The 20719-nt window shown below is 34.5% G+C and overlaps 2 protein-coding genes across 3 annotated transcripts; one reads left to right on the forward strand and one right to left on the reverse strand.

Moving 5' to 3' along the window:
• Window positions 1–22: 22 nt before the first annotated feature.
• Window positions 23–1873, reverse strand: LOC18596187 (Pyridoxal-5'-phosphate-dependent enzyme family protein). Its single transcript, XM_018123495.2, has one exon. The coding sequence runs from the start codon at window positions 1799–1801 to the stop codon at window positions 239–241; it is 1563 nt and encodes a 520-aa protein (XP_017978984.1). The 5' UTR covers window positions 1802–1873; the 3' UTR covers window positions 23–238.
• Window positions 1874–5222: 3349 nt separating this feature from the next.
• On the forward strand, window positions 5223–20073 carry LOC18596188 (myosin-17-like). 2 transcript variants are annotated; one of them, XM_007024501.3, is made up of 38 exons: window positions 5223–5831; window positions 6936–7064; window positions 8129–8272; window positions 8391–8536; window positions 8632–8788; window positions 8907–8965; window positions 9154–9313; window positions 9431–9580; window positions 9668–9804; window positions 9913–10059; window positions 10178–10279; window positions 10363–10420; window positions 10498–10599; window positions 10782–10819; window positions 10960–11086; window positions 11177–11347; window positions 12111–12242; window positions 12370–12479; window positions 12605–12665; window positions 13399–13576; window positions 14061–14266; window positions 14437–14556; window positions 14646–14744; window positions 14876–15097; window positions 15661–15800; window positions 16173–16290; window positions 16366–16479; window positions 16655–16825; window positions 16987–17142; window positions 17246–17452; window positions 18009–18146; window positions 18233–18303; window positions 18397–18496; window positions 18593–18649; window positions 18755–18811; window positions 18895–18975; window positions 19372–19454; window positions 19551–20073. In XM_007024501.3, the coding sequence occupies exons 1-38, from the start codon at window positions 5829–5831 to the stop codon at window positions 19672–19674; spliced, it is 4575 nt and encodes a 1524-aa protein (XP_007024563.2). In that variant the 5' UTR covers window positions 5223–5828; the 3' UTR covers window positions 19675–20073. The 2 variants fall into 2 exon arrangements, with proteins under 2 accessions (XP_007024563.2, XP_088663169.1); XM_088807043.1 differs by lacking the exon at window positions 5223–5831 and having other exon boundaries at window positions 8435–8536.
• The last annotated feature ends 646 nt before the right edge of the window (window positions 20074–20719 follow it).

A 20719-nucleotide genomic window follows, 5' to 3' on the forward strand; every position in this document is an offset into this window, starting at 1 on the left:
AGTAAACACTTCTGGAAAAGAGTTCAACAAGAAAAATGCATTAAAATCAAATGGTAAAGAGCTCATCCAAAATTGGTATGCTTCCAGAAAGATGTTTTCTCTCTTCAAAAGCTACAATCCTAACAAGAAGGCTCTAAGAAGTTGGAAAAGAAAGATACATTAAGATAGCAATATCAATGCCTAAACCAATCAATAGAAAGGTACAAGAGCAAATCTAACAATGCTCGCAATAATCAGCCTAATGGGCTTTACTCAACAAATACTTCTTCAAAACATCCATAACCGAACCAAAATCTGCCTTCACTTGCACAGGAGCATTAGCAAACCGGCAAGCCATATCCTTAATATCCTTGGAGTGATAATCAATCTTGCTCTGTGTAAATTTCAACCCATGAGCCGTACTCACCACCACAGTCTTATCCGTAGGACCAATAACTCCACTTTTCCTAAGCTTAATCAATGCAGTCAACGCCACTCCTGTATGAGGGCAAGTAAACATCCCAGTAGAATCAGCTTGTGCCATAGCATCCATCAACTCCTCCTCAGTAGCCTCCTCGACTATCCCATTTGAATTTTTCAAAGCATGCACAGCCCTATCAATGGAAACAGGATCACCAATCTGGATAGCAGATGCAAACGTTGTATTTGCTTTCACAGGATTAAACTCCTTCCAACCACACTTAAAATACAAATACAATGGATTGGCATTAGCAGCTTGTGCACAAACCAACCTAGGAATCCTATCAACAAGTCCCAACTCTTTGCACATAGAAAACCCCTTATAAAAAGCATAAATATTCCCAAGATTTCCACCCGGAACAATAACCCAATCTGGTTCTTCCCAATCAAACTGCTGTACAATCTCAACAGCAGCCGTTTTTTGTCCTTCAAGCCGCAAACTATTCAGCGAATTTGCCAAATAAATCGGCAATTCAGCTGTTACTTCCCTAATCAACTGCATACATCCATCAAAATCAGTATCAATGCTCAAAACAAAGGCACCGTTGGCAATGGGTTGAACAAGTTGAGCCATTGAAATTCTATTAGCAGGTAAAAAGACAATAGAAGGAATCCCAGCAGCTGCACAATAAGCAGATAATGCTGCCGACGTGTCACCTGTTGAAGCACACCCAACCCCAACAAGTGGTTTATTCATTTTCCTTAACCTGTTAACTTGACTAACTAAAACCGTCATGCCCAAATCTTTAAAACTTCCCGTATGGCTAATCCCACAGTGTTTCACCCACAAATCGTTCATTCCTAAAAATTGTTTGCCGTACCTTTCGGCCCAGAAGAGGTTAGAGTTCCCTTCAAAAGCGGAAATGATGTCATCATCGTCGATTTCTGGTAGGACCCATTCTTTTTTGGACCAGACACCGGAACCGAACGGCCACGTGGTTTTTCCGATACGGGAATCGAAGAGGTTTCGCCAGTAGGCGCCGTCGAAATGTTTGAGAGCGGACATGTCGTGATGTACGTCGAGGAGGGAGCCTGACTGGGATCGGTAGACGATCTCGTCGAGAGAGTATGATTCATCGGATGATGAAGGATCGGAAATGGCGGTGAATGGGACGTATTTGGCGGTGAAGCGAGGGTGGTTGGTCGAGTTCGTTGCAGCGTTGTGGAGACGAGCTTCTTCGCGGATGTTATGGTGGGGCTTGAGGGGTGGTTGCTGTGGCTGCGTCGAAGGTGATGGCGGTAGAGGGGAGGTTTTGGGAAGATCGGAGGTGGAGGCTTTGATGAAATGGAGGTTGGGCTTGGGGGCAATATGAGCGGGGGAGAAAAGAGAAAAAGCAGCCATTCTGGGGAGAGTTTGGTGGGGACTCTGGGAGATTGAGTGTGGTGTTTTTGCGTTTTAGCTTTTGAAGGCAACTAGGCAAGTGGCGGGGTTTATTTATTTTTGTACTTACTGCCCCCAACAAATAAAGACAACCAAATGATAATTAAATGATTATGTGAAATTAAAACAACTACTAGTAATTAGATTTTCATCCTCATTTAACTTTACGATTGAATTTAAATTTATGTTCAGGTGTTTACGTAATTTATGTAAAATTGTTTAAATATAATATTTAAAATTATTTAAATAATTTATTTTTTATTACATTTAATTAAATTTTTATAATTTTTATTTTAGATAAAATATTTTAAAATTAATAATTAATTAATTGATATTAATTAAAATATTACTTATTATTTTATATGATATGGTGCTCACATATCATGATAATATGTCATATTGAATAAGAATGTGAGATAGTCATGTGACATAATATATCTCTATCACATTTTCACCTTTCACAATAACATAATATGACATATTTATATATTATCTTGATAATGTCAATGTCACGTAATAAATGATTCAATATAAAAAATTATTAATTATAATATTGATTAACGAAAGTTAGTTAATAGTTAGTTAGAGGACTTATTTGACTTAAAATAAAAGTTTAAAGACTTATTTAAACGTAAAAAAAAGAATAAAGATTAAATTGATTTTCTTAGTATAATTTGAGGGTTTATTTGTATATTTACCTTTTATAAATATAAATTATAAATACTTGTTTTTATAGATAAAGTTCAAATTTTTGTCACTTTTATTTTGGATGATAGATTCAATTTAACATTTATTTTTTCGTAAATAGAATTTTACCATTCTACCTTATTATTTAATTAAAAAATCAAAAAATTATGATGCAAATATTCTGTTAACAAATAAAAAATTATAAAAATATTTTAATTTTTAACCATTCTGAACCAAAATAAAAAACACAGACATGTTCAAGATAAAATGATAAATTTAATCAATAATTTATAATTGAAAAAATAAAAAATGTTGTTTTAAGCATCTTATCTTATTAATAGATTTTTTTTCTTCATATATTTCCGTTTCTAACTAAACTTTCCTTCTTTGAGCCTCCCGAAATTAATGTTTAAAAATTGATATTTACACATAAATGTTAATCCTACATGTTTTACTTTCATATATTTCACCCTCCATTTATGAGTTGATTATACAAAATATAACAATATACATGACTAAATACAAGGTTTTTTTTCTTTAACAAAAAAATTTGTTTAATCTAGATAATCGTAATTAATAATTTGCTTAGAAAATAAATTTTTATTAATTATTACTAATAATGGAAATAAGTTTGTAAAAATTGTATTTATTTAAGTAGCCAGAATGGTAAATTTTAATTTACAATTTTCCTTTTTTTTTTTAAGCCCACGGATCATGCCACAGTGGAAATCTACACATTGAAGATAACTAAGCGAAAATATGAATAAAAATATACATAAATTTGTTTTTGTAAGTTGTAACCCCTTTTTTAATTCTAAAAATAAATAAAATAAAAAGACAAATTTGCAGTCTTATTTCTCATATCGAGCTTTTCTATGAAATATCAACAGTCGCCAAGCCCAAACCCAATAGGATTGTAGCCTTGTAGGCCAGACGAACCCCTACCCACCCAAACAAAGCCTTTACCTAACCCTAATTGGCAATCATGCTGGACTGCTCATTTTGTAGACGAATTACAACTCATTTTTTCGTACATGCAGAAGACGTAGGCAGAATCTTAGTTCATAATGAGTCACCAAGCTCGTGTAAGGAAATGATAACAGCAGTTGCTTGCCTACCCAAAAGATGAACCAACTTTATGGCTTACTTTTGTAGCATGAATAATCATATGATAATCGCCTTTTTGGTTTAACTTAACATCGTTTTTACACTAATAAATTTTTATATTGCATAATTAAGTCTTCACCAAACCAAAAACTTTGATTAATCACCTACACAGCTAATATTGTATACTTATAATTTTCCCATTAACGTGTACTTTTTTTCAAGCAAAAAATGCAACCATTATTGACAAATTTGTTCTCTTCAATCATTTAAAAATTATTTCAAATTGCAAAATAACTATCGAAAAAATTGGAGTCAAACAAAGAATAATATTAGCTTCTCTAACTTTTGTTTTATTTTGTGCACAAATTGGATCGTTGATTCCGCTTACGTTACATATGTTATTTTATTTTAAAACATTTTTTTAAAGTTATAATGAAGTTTCCAATTCCATGTTTCCTTTCCGTGGGAGTCTCGGCAATATTAATAAGAAGACATAAATAGCCTTCCCAACTTATATAGTTAGTTTGTAAGAATTTTTCTGTTATAAGGGTGATTTGGTCATTTTAGGTGAAAGACAGGTTTGAAATTCGGACAGGAACTGTCGCGGTATGTGCGAAATGGCATATGATTTCGTCCAATTATAATATTCCTATATTTTTCTCTTTTAAAATATATTTCTGATGCAAAATAAAAAATTCATTAAATATTTTAGTTTACTATTTTTTGCAATGCCAGCGAAGACTGGGGGATAGTCCTTTGTCTTGTCGTGAAAGATTAAAATTTGAAACCACTTCAAATGACCCTTTGCTTTTGGCATAATCACGAGACTGCCATTTCATGTTGTAAGGAATTTCAACCTTTTTTGTACAAAATTTAAGCGTTTGAAAACAAAACAAGCTTTTCTGTTTTAGTTGGTTTGATCAAAATACAAAGGAAATTTAATTTTTTTTTATTGTATTTCTCAATGCAAGCATAGGTCCACCTGCTTTTAGGATTAATCTATTTTTATTTTTTAACTATTTTTGCAGTGGATTAGCATGGCCAACTTCTAAGCCTTTTGTCATTTTCAATGATGAATATTTGGACACCGACCTATGCAATTATTGTTACATCGTCCATAACCCATATGCAATATTAACATTTTGTCTAAGTCTAATAATCATACATTCAATTAGTAATAAATAAAATTATATAATAAGAAGACTTTTGATTATGATTATATGGATAGATTTATGAACATTGCTCTAAAAAAAATTATGAATATTATTTAATTAAATTTACAAATAATAGCAATTCTAACTAGCAATTATGATTGCAATTCCTATATTTGACTTTACAATTGATAAATTGGTGAAAGTGAACATATATATACTATTACTATTATTTATAATTTTTTTAAATATAAAATTTTCCCTCCAAAAAAAAAAAATTATTTATCGTACCCAATGCCGAATAGATGGCTTTCTGGCTTTTCCTAATAAAAAAGGAAATGGCAATTAAGTAATAAGAGAAAAAAAAGATGGCCAAAGCCGGTAAGAAGGGCAATTAAAAACCTCTGTTTATCGTCCTGGGTTTAATTAGCCAAACAGATGATGACGCTGTCAACGGCGTCTCATTTCTGAAGACTGTTTGAGAGAGGAAAGATAGAGAGAAGGAAAACGAAGAAGGGAAGGGGAAAGAGAGGAAGACGCTTAGAGAGAGAGAGAGAGAGAGAGAGAGAGAATTGTCTGTGGGACCCACATCTGTCCCTACCATTGCAATTCTCAGCTGACCACACAAAAACGCCAAAACGCTTTGAGAAGAGAGAGAAAAATAAGAGAACTGAAACTCAAAAAACAGAACCTTAGGGAGAGAAACATACAGAGAAAAACTTCAAAAACCCAAAAAAAAGTTTATGTTTTTTTTCAAAAACTTACAACCCCCAAGTTTGGAAGGAGGAAATTTTTCTGGTTTTTTTTTTTTGGAGAGAGAGGAGCAAGAAACAAAGAAACGAAGGGAAAACCCAAAGTTTAGAGAGAGAAATATTCAAATACCCCAAGTCTTGCAGAAAACTTTGGCTGTTTAAGAGGGAGGGAAGACGAGAGGATTTCTGGTTTTGTACAGTAATTTGAAAGTTTATCTGGGTCGTTCGTTCTTTTAAGAGAGTTTGTACTTGGATGAGTTGAGAGATCAGGGTTTCTCTTTGCTGTTTTCAATGGTAGGAACCAGCTTGCTTCGATATATTTCTGTTCTTCTTTTACCCCTGAGTTTTTTATCTTTAGCAATATTTAGTCTGTTGCATGTATTTCATTGGGTGCAGAAGATTATGGCACGTGCTTTGTGAAAATTTTGAAAGTTGACTCTGTTTCTGCTTGACTTGACTTTGCTTGCAATTCAAATCCGAGGAAGTGGGTATTTGATAAATCGAGAATTTTGAAAGGAAGTGGGGTTTGGTATCAGAGCAAAGGAAGAGGCAATTTACTGGGATATATATACCTGACTAGCACTTTTTTTTTTAAAAGCTATACCTCACTGGCATTTGAAACTTTTTTCTTTTTAAGAAATGTTTTTGTACCTCACCAATTTATCTTCAATGTTGTCGAGGCAATTGAGTGGTTATTTTTATTGAAATAATAGTAAAATAGGGGTAAAGAAGCAAATGAATGAAGGATCAACTTGATATTAGCTGTTGTTTTTTTTTTTTTAATATGTATTAGGTTTTTAGGGTGGATGGTTGCATTTACAAATAATGCTGAAGTTGGTTTCAATATTAGTCATACGTGAGCTGATTTACTGACAGAATAAGAGAACAGCTTCTTGTTAGAGCTTAGAAGCTACATTGCGGTTTCAGTGACTGTTACTCTTTTCATTTTAATTTCCTTGTTAGGAAGTTAACTAATATTCCAAAACACAGCTGAACTCGATTGATGCTTGTAAGGAGGCAAAGTTCTTTGGAGTACTTGTAAAATGTTGAAGTATGATTTGTTTTCAAAAGTTAAATTTTCTCTAGAAATGCTGTAGTTTATATTGCTTGTTACTTCAATATCAGCTGACTTCAAGTTGGATATATGTTATTTCTGAAAGAAAAGTTAGGAAAGAATTCTTGTCTTCTCTGATTATCCTTAGCTTAAATTAGTTTTTGCTTTCTTCTCAACCATTATGACTTATAGTGTCTACGTGTGTTACATATTCTATGCTTTTTGTGGTTCAAATTTCTGCATTTGGTTTCCTCTTTTAGGAAACTTGTAATTGCTTCTTACTTAATAATTTAATATTTTCGTACTTGATTTTTACTTAGCTGCATTCTGTATTATGTTTCCAGGCTGGCCCAGATAACATAATTATAGGTTCGCAAGGGTGGGTTGAGGATCCTAATCTAGCATGGATTGATGGGGAAGTTGTTCGGATCAATGGCAATGAGGTTCATGTTAAAACCACAAATGGAAAAACTGTAAGTGCTCTCTCTCTTTTTATTAACAATGTGTTGTTTTGTCTTTGCATGGTAAGTAATTATTTCTAGTTGGAAGTCACATATTTGAGAAGACTATTTATAATGTGTGACAGAAATGTAGGTAATAAAACTTTTAATTCATACGTCTTATATTTGGAAATTCTTTTATTGTGTCTTCTATTTGAAAAGTGCTAAATTATGAAAACATGCTAATGAGAAACTTAATTAGTGTATCTCTTTCAAGGCTCTGCTTTGGCTGAACCAAAACTGTGCAAGGACCCTGTTTTGGGGCACTTTTGGTGAAAATTTATATTGAAGTCAAAAGTTGAGCGATGGAGTGTTATCCTTTTGGTGAAAAAGTATATTGAAATAAAAATTTGAGTGATGGAGTATTTTTTTTTGGCTCAGAAGCTAACAGAGCATACAATTTAGGAGAATAAAGCACAAAGTAATTGATGACTTATGGTTAATGTAGATGATACTAGATTAAGAGGTATTGCAACAAAAAGTAGTTTGTGGAGTATAGAAAGATTATCTGGTCAGACTTTACAGGCAAGGCCATTAGGTTCTGCCTGCAAGCTGAAGGAAATAAAACCTGAAAAAATAACATAGAGGTTTTAAAGTCCAAGTCTGCACATGTTTATCCTTGTACTCTCAATAAATGATTGTTGTGATTAATAAAGGTGGTCAAAATGCATTTTGCTGTACAGGCTTCAACCCTCACCACACCTAGCATATACCATGCATTTAACAATTTGGCTTCTTCCATCATTATTATTGATAAAGAAATGTTAACCATAATAGAGTGTTCTTCTGTCAACTGCATATGTGGGGTGAACAAGATCACTCATGCCTTGCCCATGCCCAAAAAAGAAAAGGAAACAAAGAGAAAAAAAAGGAAAAGGAGAAGTAAAATGAGCACGAATTTGCTTATTTCTTAATTACATTCAATCATAACTGTAGAAATTAAGTCTGTATGGTGGAAAACGGTCTCCAATTTGATAGTTTTCAGTTAGTTAAATTTGGCTGTTTTTATGTGAATCTAATTGGATGGCTTTGCACAGGTTGTCACAAATATATCAAAAGCATTTCCAAAAGATACTGAAGCTCCGCCTGGGGGTGTAGATGACATGACAAAGCTTTCATATCTGCACGAACCTGGAGTTCTGCAAAACTTGGCTACAAGATATGAACTTAACGAAATCTATGTGAGTCATTTTTACTTGTATTTCTGTTAATATATATGCCAACAAGCTAAACAGGTATTAGATGCTAAAAGAAGAACTTTAAAATATTCTTATCATGTTAATGCATTTACTGTCTTAGACATACACCGGCAATATCCTGATCGCAGTTAATCCATTTCAAAGATTGCCTCATCTTTATGACACTCACATGATGGAACAATATAAAGGAGCTACATTTGGAGAACTAAGTCCACATGTTTTTGCAGTTGGTGATGCCGCGTACAGGTGATCACATATTGATCTCTTTCATGCAATGGGAAATATTTGTTACTATTTCATTTGAGGGGGTTCTTACTTGTGCTGTTGCATAAAAAAAATAGGGCAATGATTAATGAAGGAAAAAGCAATTCTATTCTGGTTAGCGGAGAAAGTGGTGCTGGTAAAACTGAGACCACAAAGATGCTGATGAGGTATCTTGCATTCTTGGGTGGGCGATCTGGAGTAGAAGGACGCACAGTTGAGCAGCAAGTTCTGGAGGTAAGCTATACATTTTCTTCCCTCATACTATAAGCTTCAAATGGTCTTGTTTTCTTGAGAACAAAATTGATCAGGGATTTGTCCATATTATTTCTTGTTGTGTTACTGGATGTTGCAGTCCAATCCAGTTCTTGAAGCATTTGGCAATGCTAAAACGGTTAGGAACAACAATTCAAGGTGTGCACTTGTTATCATGTAGTTTTACTTGTTGAACCCTCTTATAGTGATACGATCACTTATGAGGTTTTAGTGTTGTTAGAGTAATGTTTAAAATATTTTCTTGAGTTTGATCACAACTGATTATGCATATTTAATTTGTGTCTTGACATTGATTCCTTTATGTTAATTGTGACTTTCCAATGCAGTCGTTTTGGTAAATTTGTTGAAATCCAATTTGACAAGACTGGAAGGATATCTGGGGCAGCTATCAGAACCTATTTACTTGAAAGATCTCGTGTTTGCCAAATTTCTAATCCTGAGAGGAACTACCACTGCTTTTACCTCCTTTGTGCTGCACCACCTGAGGTATATTACAGATTGGTTTGCATTTAATGTCTGGTGTATTCGTTTCATCAAGAAATTTTAATACTGCTAGTTGTCTGTTGTATCTATAAAATATTTTAATTTTTTGAAACTTTGCAGGATATTGAAAGATATAAGTTGGGCAGTCCGAAAACTTTCCATTATTTAAATCAATCTAATTGCTATGAGTTAGATGGTGTAAATGATGCTCATGAGTATCTCGCAACCAGAAGGGCTATGGATATTGTTGGAATCAATGACCAAGAGCAGGTTTCTCTATCTTTAATTCTTAGAATTTAAGCCATTTGTGCGTTCTGTGATGTTGTATTGATATAGATGATAAACCATAAATTTCAGGAGGCAATTTTTAGAGTAGTAGCTGCAATTCTTCACCTTGGGAATATTAATTTTGCCAAGGGAAAGGAAATAGATTCCTCGGTCATCAAGGATGAGAAGTCTAGATTTCACCTCAATATGACTGCTGAACTTCTTAGGTATAAATATTTAATATTTTCATATACAGAGTGGTGCATGATTTATTGTTTTGATGGTTGTTAAATGTAGTCATATGTTCCAACTCATCAATTAAAATCATTAAATAGGTGTGATGCCCAGAGCTTGGAAGATGCCCTCATCAAACGTGTCATGGTTACACCAGAAGAAATTATCACAAGAACTCTTGACCCTGAGAATGCAGTTGCCAGCAGGGATGCTTTGGCCAAAACAGTATATTCTCGCTTATTTGACTGGTATAGAGCTAATCAAACTTATGCCCTTTTTCCTTTTCCTAGATAATTATTGGAACTAAATTGTCTTCTTTATTGTCTATGTTAAATATTAATTGTTTTGTTTACATTATTGTTCCAGGCTTGTGGATAAAATTAACATTTCAATTGGACAGGATCCAAACTCGAAGTCAATAATTGGAGTTCTTGATATTTATGGTTTTGAAAGTTTTAAGTGTAACAGGTAAAACCTCAACCTTGCAAATTTGGAAGATATTTTGTAGTAATAATTGTAAACAAATATGTGACTTTTGGTGCACAAAACAGCTTTGAGCAGTTTTGTATCAACTTCACAAATGAAAAGCTGCAGCAACATTTCAATCAGGTTAGCCTTCTTAACCAACTGGTTTGGCTTTTGGAGATATAATAAGATTGATTATTATCCACTGTATATGTTCGCAGCATGTATTCAAAATGGAGCAGGAGGAATATACGAAAGAAGAAATAAATTGGAGCTACATTGAGTTTGTCGATAACCAAGATGTCTTGGATCTAATTGAAAAGGTTTATAGCTTGTTTCTAATGTGCTCCTTCAAGTTATAGATTTTTTTGTTTTATTAATTTGTTATTGCTGCAAAGTCCTTTTATTTTTATCAGCTGAAAGGTTTGCATAATTCCTTGTTCTGTTATGTTAATTTTTTCCTCTTATTCTGATATATCATTTTGTCCAATTCAATAAATTACAGAAGCCTGGAGGAATAATTGCGCTTTTAGATGAAGCCTGGTATGCTGCTTTGGTTAAGTCTTGGTTCAAAATGATTTTAGAATTTAGTACTTGGTTAATTTATTTGCTCCTGTGCACTTTGTCATGGTTTATGTTTCTTTCCTTTGACCAATGTTTTTGAGTTTGTTTCCCTAACGCAGCATGTTCCCCAAGTCTACCCATGAAACTTTTGCTCAGAAGCTGTACCAGACTTTCAAAAATAATAAACGTTTCATTAAACCGAAGCTTTCCCGTACTGATTTTACTATCTCACACTATGCAGGGGAGGTAACTATTTTTGTTTTCATTATATAAACCTTATCTCTATTGGCTGATGGGGATTGGTTGCCATTTCTAATGTTTTTCTCCATTGTGTAGGTAACTTATCAAGCAAATCAGTTTCTGGACAAAAATAAAGATTATGTTGTGGCTGAACATCAAGCTCTGTTGACTGCATCAGAGTGCTCCTTTGTGGCAAGTCTTTTTCCTCCACTTCCAGAAGAATCGTCTAAGTCATCCAAGTTTTCTTCCATTGGATCACGCTTCAAGGTAATATATCCTAGTCAAATTCTCTTTTCCAGATGTGTAGCTTGTGTGATTAAGTAATGCCATTTACTAGCTGCCTTATTGTGGGTTTAACGGTCTTATATGGAGGTACATTTGTCCTTTCTCCTTGCCTGTAATTTTGCTTGTAGCGTATAGATGTTATACAGTGGCTCTTGCATATACGGCTAATGACATGGCTTCATCATCTTTTACTCTTTTATCCAACATATTTGCTTACCTTTCCAATCTTGTGAACTTGGGGTCAGCTTATATCTTTGCCTTGTTCTATCCCTTCTTTGGTGTGGGATTTTATTTGATTAAGTGGTGTTGGCACTCCTGTATTACTTTGACCACTTTGCCAGAGCTTGAAATATGGTAAGTTCATGGTCAGTGGTGTATGGAAAACTGATGGAAAATATTGATTGTCTGAATGAATACCTTTTGGCTTTTATGTTTAAATGACAACACTGAGTTGGCTAAGACATGGCAGGCGTTTACTAATTTCAGCATGTTAGCAATTGAATTACGCTTTTAGTCTTTCATTCTATTTCTCTTGTTGGGTCATGGTCTATATGCTTCTACCCTGCTTATCACATTCTGCAGTATGTTGTTTTCTCCTGTTGGTCGCTTTGGATTTTATATTGGCTGAGCTTTAATGATTTTGAAAGACTTAATGATTGGGATGAATGACAATTTTGTTATTTGTTATTTATTATTTTTTATGCTCTGATCTTGAGAAGTAGTCAACAATATGTCTAAATTGCAGCTACAACTTCAGTCCCTGATGGAGACCTTGAGTGCTACAGAACCTCACTACATTAGATGTGTTAAGCCGAATAATGTCCTCAAACCTGCCATTTTTGAGAATTTCAACATCATTCAACAATTACGCTGTGGTGTGAGTATTTATCTTTTGTGTGTTGTTGTTTAATCTGACTATTACCTGTCAAGGTGCTCTTGGTTTGTTGTATTTAGGTTTCGTCCTACCCGATGTTGATTGAAATTTGCATTTGTTTCACTTCTAGGGTGTTCTTGAAGCAATTAGGATAAGCTGTGCTGGATATCCTACCAGACGTACGTTTTATGATTTTCTTAACCGTTTTGGTCTACTTGCTCCGGATGTTTTGGAAGGAAAGTAAGTTTCACTAACTATTCCAGGTGTTTCAATGAATTTATAAATTTTAGAAGTATTTGTAATAACTTTCTTTCAAGAACTACAACTAATTATATAGAGTTTCATCGGGTTTATCTCGTCTTCAGTTATGATGATAAGACTGCATGTCAAATGATACTTGATAAGAAGGGACTGAAAGGATACCAGGTAATCTCCTGTTATCATCCTTTTTCATCTCTACTTCTTGTTATTCCATAAATCTTCCAACAAAATATTATTTTGATTGGTAATTGCTATTCTTGAGGTTATCATGCTTAACTACGAATTAAGAGGATCCTTAATTTGCTTGCTTATTATTGGAAAATGTTATTAGTCTAGAGAGAAAGTCACCTTTCATTTCAACTTTAATCATCTGCAACTTAAGCTTGGATCACCCATGTAAAATTTACTACTTAAGCAGTTGAATACTCCTGAATTCCTTCAATGTCATTGCTAAAAAGGAGAAAAATAACAATTTTGTTCATTATTGGAAGTTCAGTAATTTTCTTTTAGATCAATACATCCAACGCAAGTAATCTGTCGGGTTTTTAGATGATAATTTAGATAGCTTCAGAAATCGATGTATCTTACTAAACTGAACCTTTGCTGCCCTCTCTCTAATTATATATTTAGTGGGAAAGAATGTTAATGGTACAAAATCTTGGCACCAAGTTTTTCAAAGGGAAGAAATCTGGTATGATCCCTCCTTCAACCCTTTAAAGAAAAAGGATGGCTGCAAATTGAAATAGCTGCTTTCAGAAGGATCAAGCGCTTTTTATTAGCATGGCTTGTAGACATCTTTTCTAGTTTCTTAATGTCTATGTCTACTTTGAAAAAAGGTCTTTTCTTTGTTTTGGTACTTAACATTGTTTTTTTTTTTGGGGCTAATGCGTGTTTGCAGATAGGCAAGACAAAGATTTTCCTGAGAGCGGGTCAGATGGCAGAGTTGGATGCTAGGAGAGCAGAGGTGCTTGGAAATGCAGCCAGGACCATCCAACGGCAGATTCGTACATATGTTGCTCGCAAGGAATTCATCTCATTGCATGGGGCAGCTATCAATCTTCAGTCTTATCTGAGAGGTGTTTTTCTAAGCTCTGTTAAAGTTTGCCTGCCCTGCTTTTCGAAAAAATAAGTGTACCTGCCCCAGTTGACTGTTGCATCATTATTTGAATTTATTCTTGTTAGAAATGGCCATGCTTCCACAATGCTGAGTGATTCAGTGTGTAGATATGCGCAATCTGTGAGAATTTCTTAGAGAAAAAACAGTGACAAATATTCTAGCTGAAATGGATGTATAGAACTCCCACAGTTTTCATTATAATTTTCTTTTGGCTTTGTGAGTGTGATAAAGTTTAACCAGCCTGATGCTTTACGTGTTGAAATTTGTTAATAGAAAAAAAAACAGATCCAAGTTTCATAAAAAGTGATTAGAGAATAGCCATCTCTACTTTTTGTTTTTGCTTTTGGAAAGTATATCATTTTCCCTCATTCAGTTATTAGGTTCATTGTTTTCTGATTGATCTGGCTTGGAGTTCTGATTTGATCTCCTTCCACATTTTGTAGGTAATATGGCCCGTAAGATATACGAAGAGCTGAGGAAGGAAGCTGGAGCTTTGAAAATTCAGAAGAATTTCCGTCGACACATTGACAGGAAATCCTATTTGACTATGAGGAAATCTGCAATTACATTGCAGACAGGATTAAGAACAATGACTGCACGCAATGAATTTAGGTTCAGGAAGCAAACTAAAGCTGCCATAATCATACAGGTAAAGTAACTTGCAATCTCTCTCAAAAAGTATAAAAAAGGATAATGCAACTCATCATTTAGGGGAAGTTGTACAGTTAACTTTTTTGGTGCTTAAAAGGGAGATTAGTTCTACAGTTATGCAAAATGTTATCTATAAAGTGTTGGTTCTTATCTCCTGGTGATCTGCAGGCTCACTGGCGTTGCCACCAAGCTTATTCCTATTATCAGAGTCTTCAGAAGGCTGTATTAGTTTCACAGTGTGGCTGGAGGTGCAGAGTTGCTAGAAGAGAGCTCAGAAAGCTCAAAATGGTTTGTGTTTTGCCTGCTTAACATTGATTTACAACATGTGGTTGCATTTCCAAGATAAGAGCAAATTCTAACCTTTTAAATTTATTCAGGCTGCAAGAGAAACAGGAGCTCTGAAAGCAGCAAAGGACAAGCTAGAGAAACGAGTGGAGGAACTTACATGGCGTTTGCAACTTGAAAAGCGATTAAGGGTAGCGTAGCTATATTCTTACTGTCAAAAGCATTTATCTTTTAACTCTGATTGATATGCTGGGCAGAGTGATGCTATGTACCTGGGTGCTTCTAATAGGTCTATGTTATTCTTTTTTGCAATTAAATGCAGACTGATCTTGAGGAGGCAAAAGCTCAAGAAATTGCAAAATTGCAAGATGCATTGCATGAAAAGCAATTACAAGTGGAAGAAGCTAACTCTATGGTTATCAAGGAAAGAGAGGCAGCACGAAAAGCCATTGAAGAAGCACCTCCAGTCATTAAAGAAACCCCTGTTATTGTTCAAGATACAGAAAGAATAAATTCCTTAATATCTGAAGTTGAGAAGTTGAAGGTATGCATGCGTAATTGTCAGAATGAAAATCACTTCTCTGCAAATATTTTTTTCCTGGAGAAGATAGCTTTGAGTAATATCAATAGAGTGTGATTGGTAGCTTCAGCTGAGGCTGAAAGATAATTTGACATTTCAATTCCATTGAAGTGCATTTGAATAACAAAATTGGATTATACAAGTAATCAAGGAGAGAATTACTTTCATGTGTTTCATTAGGATATTTTAATCATATGGAACTTTGCATGGTTTTGACGAGCTCAAATTGATTTAGCTCATCTGTAAATCTGTAGGTGTTGAAAAGAGAGGATTTATAACTTAATTCTTTTACTTGACAATTTCTTGATTGGGTTGATTTGTTTATGCACATATTTATCTAGACAAAAGGAAAGAAGATATTAAGTTTGAATGGATTTATCGTGGTCTGGATGCTTGCTGGAAGCATTGCAGCGTAAACCTTTGGTGATTAGAGAAGGCTTCCTGGCCTTTGGTGTCAAATATTTATCTAAGCCACTGGTTGAAAATGTGTGAACTGCATCTGATGAACAATTTTCTAATTTGTACAGGCTTTGCTATTGGCTGAAAAGCAAACAGCTGAAGAGGCAAAGCAAGCTCATGCCGCTACTCAGGCCAAAAACGGGGAACTGACTAAGAAGCTTGAAGATGCAGAGAAGAGAGCAGAACACCTTCAAGATTCTGTGCATAGGTTTGTTACTACTGCCATGATATTCAAAAATGTTACCCTTGGTTGATCACTACCCTTTTTGGTAGGAACCGTTATGATTCCTGTCCTTTTTTATGGTGTCTCCACTTCTCTTCTTGCAAGAGGCTAGTTGGACAATTTGCAGCCATGACTTTTAATCTCATGATTATCCTTCTTTTGCCTAAGTTCTATCAACTACTTTTAGGAGCTATTCTAAGTCCCATATCTGTTGCATTGTCAATTAGGTTAGTATTTTTATTGAATGTGGAACAAATATCTTTTGCTGCCAGCTCCTGTTCTACATGCTGATGGTTTGCATGTATAAGAGTTTACAACTTGATCCATTTGTAACTTTTTATTCTTCCCATGATTCAGACTAGAAGAGAAGCTATCTAATTTGGAATCAGAGAATCAGGTACTACGTCAACAAGCACTCACCATGTCGCCAACAGGCAAAGCTTTAACTGCAAGACCCAGGACAACAATCATTCAGGTACTGGTAGCATGAGTAGTTGAAACACCTTGTGTATCATGGAGATTTATGTTGTGTTGTGTCTTGGAACTGCAGAGGTCTCCTGAGAATGGAAATGTTCTGAATGAAGAAATAAAGAAAGCACTACCAAAACCACAGGTACCAGAGACTGAGGAGAAACCCCAAAAATCTCTTAATGAGAAGCAGCAGGTTGGTGGTTTTGAAAATTATGAGAAAGATGCTACCTTTTTTCTTTGGCCACTTGAAAGATGCATACTTATTAACATTAAAAATGATCTATTTGCAGTGGTTTACGTTTTTTACTTTATTTCTTGGAGTGTTTCATATGAACTACATTCAATGACTTTCTTCTTTCTTGGTGCAGGAGAACCAGGAGCTGCTAATAAAGTGTATTTCACAGGATTTAGGATTCTCTGGGGGCAAGCCAGTTGCTGCTTGTCTGATATACAAATGCCTTCTCCATTGGAGGTCATTTGAAGTTGAAAGAACAAGTATTTTTGATAGAATAATTCAAGCCATAGGCATATCCATAGAGGTAATTAACAAATCAGCAAGACTTTATGTTGTGGCTGATCAAATTCACTCTTACCTATCACATATAATATTTTCAATGGGATGATTTATGAAATAGTAAATTTCTTGTGTTCTATTATTGCTATCTATACACTCATGGTTAAAAATATTGTGTTACTCTAGGCACCGGATAACAATGACTTGTTATCCTATTGGTTATCAAATTCGTCCACTTTACTGTTGCTGCTTCAACGTACACTAAAAGCTAGTGGAGCAGCAAGCTTAACTCCACAACGGCGAAGATCAACGTCAGCTTCTCTGTTTGGGAGGATGTCTCAAGTAGGGAGAACCTACTCCAATTTTGAAGTATCTTAGCAGGCAGACCTCAAACTTGCAGTTTGATAGTTTTTTTTTTTTTGTGTCTTTTGACGTAACCACTTAGGGGCTTCGAGGTTCTCCACAAAGTGCTGGTTTCTCGTTTCTTAATGGTCGGGTGCTTGGTGGTCTTGATGACCTACGACAAGTTGAAGCAAAATATCCAGCTTTGCTTTTCAAGCAGCAACTGACAGCCTTCCTTGAGAAGATATATGGAATGATAAGGGACAATTTGAAAAAAGAGATAGCTCCGGTGCTTGCATCATGTATTCAGGTAATATAGTGATATTCAGCCTTCCACCTTTAGCAATGACTACAATAGGACAGAACACTGAATCTGCTTCATTTAATTGCATTGTTGAAAATTGAAATCTGAACTTTAACGACCCCTCCCCATCCCCCCAACCCTTAAAAAAAATGAAACAAAAAAAGAAAAGAAATCAAACCTGAGATAGTCTTTTGTCCATTTGTTAGATTTATTTCTGTATATAATGTATTCCTTAACAGTTTCAATTGTGGAATTTTTTGTAACATAAGATTATTCCTGTCTTGCTCATGTTTGATTTGTTTGTCCTTGCACATTTTATATTGATTTTAATTAACATATTTATGTAGAATTGGAAAGATACATATGAAGTTTGTGGTTTGTCACATCTAGGATTTTTAGGTCAATGAGAGCTAACTGTTCAAAAATTTATTGATGATCCAATTCTTCTGCTTGTTTGCAGCATGTAGCTTCTGTTCTTGTTAATGGTGTTTGTCATTATGTATTCTTTGGTTTGTATTTTTAAGTATATTTTTGCTCTCCATTCACGTTCATTGCAATGCAGGCACCTAGAACTTCCAGGGCGAGCCTAGTGAAGGGACGTTCTCAAGCTAATGCTGTAGCTCAACAAGCTCTTATTGCTCACTGGCAAAGCATTGTGAAAAGTTTAAATAATTACTTGAAGACAATGAGGGCCAATTATGTGAGTGAAGTCCCAGATACCTTAACCACAAGTGAATTACTTTCCGTTCTGGCAACATAATTCTCTTTACTCTCTTGCTTCTGCAGGTTCCTTCTTTTTTAGTTTGCAAAGTGTTTACTCAGACATTTTCTTTCATTAATGTTCAATTGTTTAACAGGTAATTTCACTAAAAAAAAAATTGAGGTTCTACCTTCTTGGCTGCTTTGATATATCAAACAATTTTGCATGACATTTGAATTCGTTTTTGCAGCCTTCTTTTGCGACGTGAATGTTGCTCATTTAGCAATGGGGAGTATGTTAAAGCTGGGCTAGCTGAGCTGGAACATTGGTGCCATGATGCGACTGAGGAGGTGTCAACACATGGACTTTCATACAAACATAACCTCAAATCTTTCTTATTCTTATTTTCCAAAAGACTAAGTCTTGAATATCTGCTTTACATTCAGTTTGCAGGCTCAGCCTGGGACGAGTTGAAGCATATTAGACAAGCAGTTGGCTTCCTGGTTTGTCTTAGTATCGGTCTTTACATTTTTGCATTGTATATATATATATATTTTTATTTCACTCATTGACCTTCATTTTTCATTTGAATGTTTCTGCCAAATTAGGTCATACACCAGAAGCCCAAAAAGACCTTGAAAGAAATAACCAATGATCTTTGCCCAGTGAGTTGCTTACTCACCTTTTGAACTCTTTCGCTTCCTCTCCTATTGTTTTGCTGATTTTACTCATGCTTTGCAAATGTCAGGTGCTTAGCATACAGCAGTTGTACAGGATAAGCACAATGTATTGGGATGACAAATATGGCACACATAGTGTATCATCAGATGTAAGTTAAAAGTGCTAGAGTGTTTTTTGTTCAGCTCCTCCCAACTCTTTTGATAACGTGGAGCTGATACAACATGTTTTGATAGTTAATTATGAGAGCATTCATTTTCCAAACTTCAGTAGTATTTATCACTTGGAACCTTGCTTTTCCTATGTATTCCTAGTGGTTCCTTTATGAACTTTGCTTTACCATACAGTATTCATCTGTTTTGATTGCATCATCTGTTTCCAACTTTTATCTCTGTTTGCATAGAAGTGTAAGCACACAACTTAGAAAGTAGAGAGAAGTATCCTGTCCCCTTTTCTATTACAAAAGTCAATTCCGCAAACCTTATTTTTTGCTACCTGCTGCTTCCTTTATGTTGCCGTTTCACCCAAAAATGTTCTCTTGCTGCAGGTAATTGCGAGTATGAGAGTTATGATGACTGAGGACTCCAATAATGCTGTTAGCAGTTCGTTTCTATTGGATGACGATTCAAGGTATTAGTTCTTAACAAACAACCTCAAATACATTTCTATTTATAGTGTCCTTTTTGTCGGTAGCTATAAAACCAACTACCCTCTGTTCACATGCAGCATTCCATTCTCTGTGGATGACATCTCCAAGTCAATGCAACAAATAGAGGTGGCTGAAATTGATCCTCCACCTCTGATTCGCGGAAACTCTGGTTTCACATTCTTGTTACAGCATTCAGAATGAAAGAAGTGATCGCGCTGTCGCGGTCACTCTACTATTACCAATCTTTGCACCCTCCCAAGACTGATGTGATGCAAAGCATGTGCATACTCTGTAATTATACTAGGCTTTCCTCATACATATATATGGTAGCATCTGGGTCAATTCTTTTTCCCTTTTCTTCTCATATAATAGGTTGGTTGTATGTGCTAGGGTCCAGTTTACAAGTTTTAGGCTTGGGGTTCTTAGCTCTGTTATTTATTGGATTTTATTCAAGTCCTGTAATCTTTTATTCTTTTCTCATTCTTAGTATTTGGAAACCAAAAAAAAAAAAAAAAAAAGGGTGCCGCTTTTTATAGGCCAATGAAATCTGTAACAAAGTCTTTTGTGTAATTTTATATGAACAAAGACTATTTTAGACTATTCTTTTGATGATAATTCTTGCTTAAGTAGTGTTTACTTTTGCAGATTATCAATGTCTACTTGGTTCCAATTCAGTTGGTTGCATTGCATATGTAAACAAAGAAGAATTAGATTGTAGAGAAAGTTAATAAATTTTCCCATTAATACTAAAGAGAACTTGATTTTTCTACTGTTCCATCAGAAAGTTAAATGTGCATTTTGTTTCGGTTGTTGTATTTTAAAGAAGAGAGATCTTCTAATTTAAACGAAAGGATTCAGTTAATTATTCTGGATTTGAGATTTTGGAACGGGAAATTGATTTTTTTTTTTAATTTCATATATTAATATTTTTATTATTATCTCCAAAGTGCTCTACTTCTTGTTTCAAAAAAAAAAAAGACAGAAAAAAATTATTTTTGCTTTTAAGGTGCAAATAATTGGTGTGGTGCTAAAATTTTTAAAATAGAATTTTTAAGAATGATCAAATCGATTGAAGATCAAATTATTTTGATTTGTTTAATCGATATTTAAAATCGAACTTGAAGTCATATTAACTAAAAATAGTATATATAAAAATAATATCTCAATATAATATATATATATATATATATATTTCAAATGTTATCAAATAAATTCAACAACAACTTTAATCAACTAATAAGAAAAT

This window comes from Theobroma cacao, chromosome 6, assembly GCF_053813885.1.
Source record: "Theobroma cacao isolate CCN51 chromosome 6, ASM5381388v1, whole genome shotgun sequence".
Classification (NCBI taxonomy): Eukaryota; Viridiplantae; Streptophyta; class Magnoliopsida; order Malvales; family Malvaceae; genus Theobroma; species Theobroma cacao.

Bases quoted from the DNA above. Each gene is read 5' to 3' on its own strand.
- LOC18596187 (XM_018123495.2), bottom strand. From the start codon at position 1,801: ATGGCTGCTTTTTCTCTTTTCTCCCCCGCTCATATTGCCCCCAAGCCC.
- LOC18596188 (XM_007024501.3), top strand. The intron at 9,805-9,912 runs GTATAAATATTT...ATCATTAAATAG, and splicing joins ATGACTGCTGAACTTCTTAG to GTGTGATGCCCAGAGCTTGG. The intron at 13,577-14,060 runs GTGTTTTTCTAA...CACATTTTGTAG, and splicing joins TCTTCAGTCTTATCTGAGAG to GTAATATGGCCCGTAAGATA.